At 34.3% G+C, this 2,211-nt stretch overlaps 1 protein-coding gene across 1 annotated transcript in view; it reads right to left on the bottom strand.

Moving 5' to 3' along the window:
* Positions 1-1,014: 1,014 nt before the first annotated feature.
* Positions 1,015-2,211, bottom strand: part of LOC107090410 (keratin, type II cytoskeletal 8-like) — a 5,919-nt gene continuing 4,722 nt past the window's right edge. The window contains exons 8-9 of the mRNA XM_015383774.1: positions 1,859-1,929; positions 1,015-1,663 (exon numbers count right to left, since the gene is read on the bottom strand). Of these exons, the coding sequence (XP_015239260.1) occupies positions 1,587-1,663; positions 1,859-1,929 (148 nt within the window). The 3' untranslated portion in view covers positions 1,015-1,586. The remainder of the gene's footprint in view (positions 1,664-1,858; positions 1,930-2,211) is intronic.

The raw sequence follows: 2,211 nt of genomic DNA, 5'->3' as shown, positions 1-2,211 counted from the left end.
TTCATGTTGCTGCAGTCTGCAGTCTGACCGCTAGATGTCGCTAAAAGTTACGCACTGTAGCTTTAATAATACTCTTTCCCTCCGATTTACTTGTTTTAACTGTAAAACTAATATGATTTTGAATTGCCCTCTTTTCCATTTTATCCGCCCTCTCGTGAACACACTTCTTCTTCTTGTGAGGTTTTATCCGGTTTAGCAAACTAGTTTAAGTGCATTACAACCACCATCTGAAGGAGTTAAGCAAGGAAACAGGAAACAAGACCCACCCTCAGAAAAAAATAACAATAAAATAGATAGTATTTTTCCGAACTATTTAACTTAACCCAACATAATAAATACTTTAAAATATTATCATTACATAAAAATAATGAATACTATGTAAAGATCTACTAAACGTTTTGAAAAGCAGTTCAACACAGATTTTAAATCCCCAGTTAAGCCATAACCAGAATAGAGTATAGCCCTATGTAGTGCTCAATATAAGGGTTAGGGCAAGTGTCCAATCTAAGTGTACTGCAGCTTCTAATCAATCTGGTTACAGACATTGCTCCATTATTAAACCCATTCCTAGAAAGAAAACAGCACTTCAGACCTTGGATCACTTTAAACAGCACAATCTGTTTCCATTCTAACCACTTTCCTCCAGCCTGAGCAAATCTTAGGTAATTTAACCTTAAAACATTTGTCAACAAGGATAATTATTCCTATCCCAAAGTAGGCTCTGATTCAACTGTTTGCCATTTGAGGGGGATTGATTAAAACATTAAAACTTATAACTCATAGTTATATAGTATGAGTAGGAAAAACTTTATCATATTTAACATCCTAATTACTTTAGGTTTTAGCAAATCTTTATTAAAAATTATAACGATTCCTGAAAAGGGTGGATTCAGATTTATTTTAACAGACAGAACTTAGAGGGTGAGAGTGAAATGACAGCTGGATCGCTGAGTGGAAGACAACAGCTTTATTAAAAACATATAAAACTACTTGATGTAATTTATTGACATTTCTGAGCTGCAGATTCAGATGATTTGTTTGTTATTGTGCTGCTCAGTCAGTTGAGTTCTGTTGTAGCAATGTGAGTCATGTGAATAATGGTTCATGTGAAATAATACATCAATTATAAAATGAATGTAAATATGAAGAGTTGCAAACGATTGGATTAGGAGGTTTTTATTATAGAAAATTTTCAAAGATATCCTGTACCTACCTTAACAGTGACATGGTTTTAATCTCGGCAAACACAGTGTTACTATGTCCTTAAATTGAAACTAAATAATTTGTACAATTTTTTTCTTTAAAGCTGTCCAAAGACTCATCACATACAAAGCATACTTAGAGAAACACTGAATCTAATCTAACTTTCTACACACTAAAATTATGACAAATTTTACAAGTTCTTTGTTTAGGATTTTATCATAAAGGATGCCACAAAAAAGAAAGACATGTTTACATCAAGATGAACTTTTCTTTAAATGAGATCAAAACACACATAAAACGCATGTAATTCACACAACATACAGGAATTAATGTAAAAGCTGTGGTCATCCAGCAGGTCCCAGTACTGCAGGCTTCTCTCTGCCTTATTCAGTGTATGAGATGTCTTTGGTTGTTACTGTCTTGATGAGAATTGCGCCTGATTTTCGCCTCTCAAGGTTTGCTGTCAGAAGGAGAATAATTCAGACACATTCAGAAAATTCCCCAGCTTGTGACTGATTCTTTTTTTTGTGTTTGCTTTATTTTAATGAAACTAAGGTTTGCAGGTAAGGGACAAAAAGAAAAAGACCTATGTGACTATGTTTTTAAGAGAGATAGAAAAGTACAGTAAAGCACACTACATGCGTTGCATACTTACGTTTGCTTGGTGCTGGATTCACAGTTTTGATTGGTGCAGAGCGGACGTTGAAGACAGTCTTTTGTCCAATTCTGGCAGTAAAAAAAAGGAAAGATAAGTTCTGAGCGTTAATGGCCATAATTAGGATTCACACTAAATAAAAAACAAAACAAAACTCTGACATGAACCTGCTCTAAGATCGTTTATGTTTTACAGGCCAAAGACCCCCAAATTGATGGCCAGATGTATCGGGGGACCCCCTAATTATATATATTGTATGAAATTGTGAAATATCAAACTGGTCCTATAGTCACTCTATTGCATATGGAGTAATGTAACGAAAGTAATTTCGCCCTGGGATTATTCAAGTATTT

The sequence above is a fragment of the Cyprinodon variegatus genome, unplaced genomic scaffold, assembly GCF_000732505.1.
Source record: "Cyprinodon variegatus isolate N-32 unplaced genomic scaffold, C_variegatus-1.0 Scaffold293, whole genome shotgun sequence".
Lineage (NCBI taxonomy): Eukaryota > Metazoa > Chordata > Actinopteri > Cyprinodontiformes > Cyprinodontidae > Cyprinodon > Cyprinodon variegatus.
Note: the sequence above shows the minus strand (reverse complement) of the source record. Positions and strands in the feature narration are given on the sequence as shown.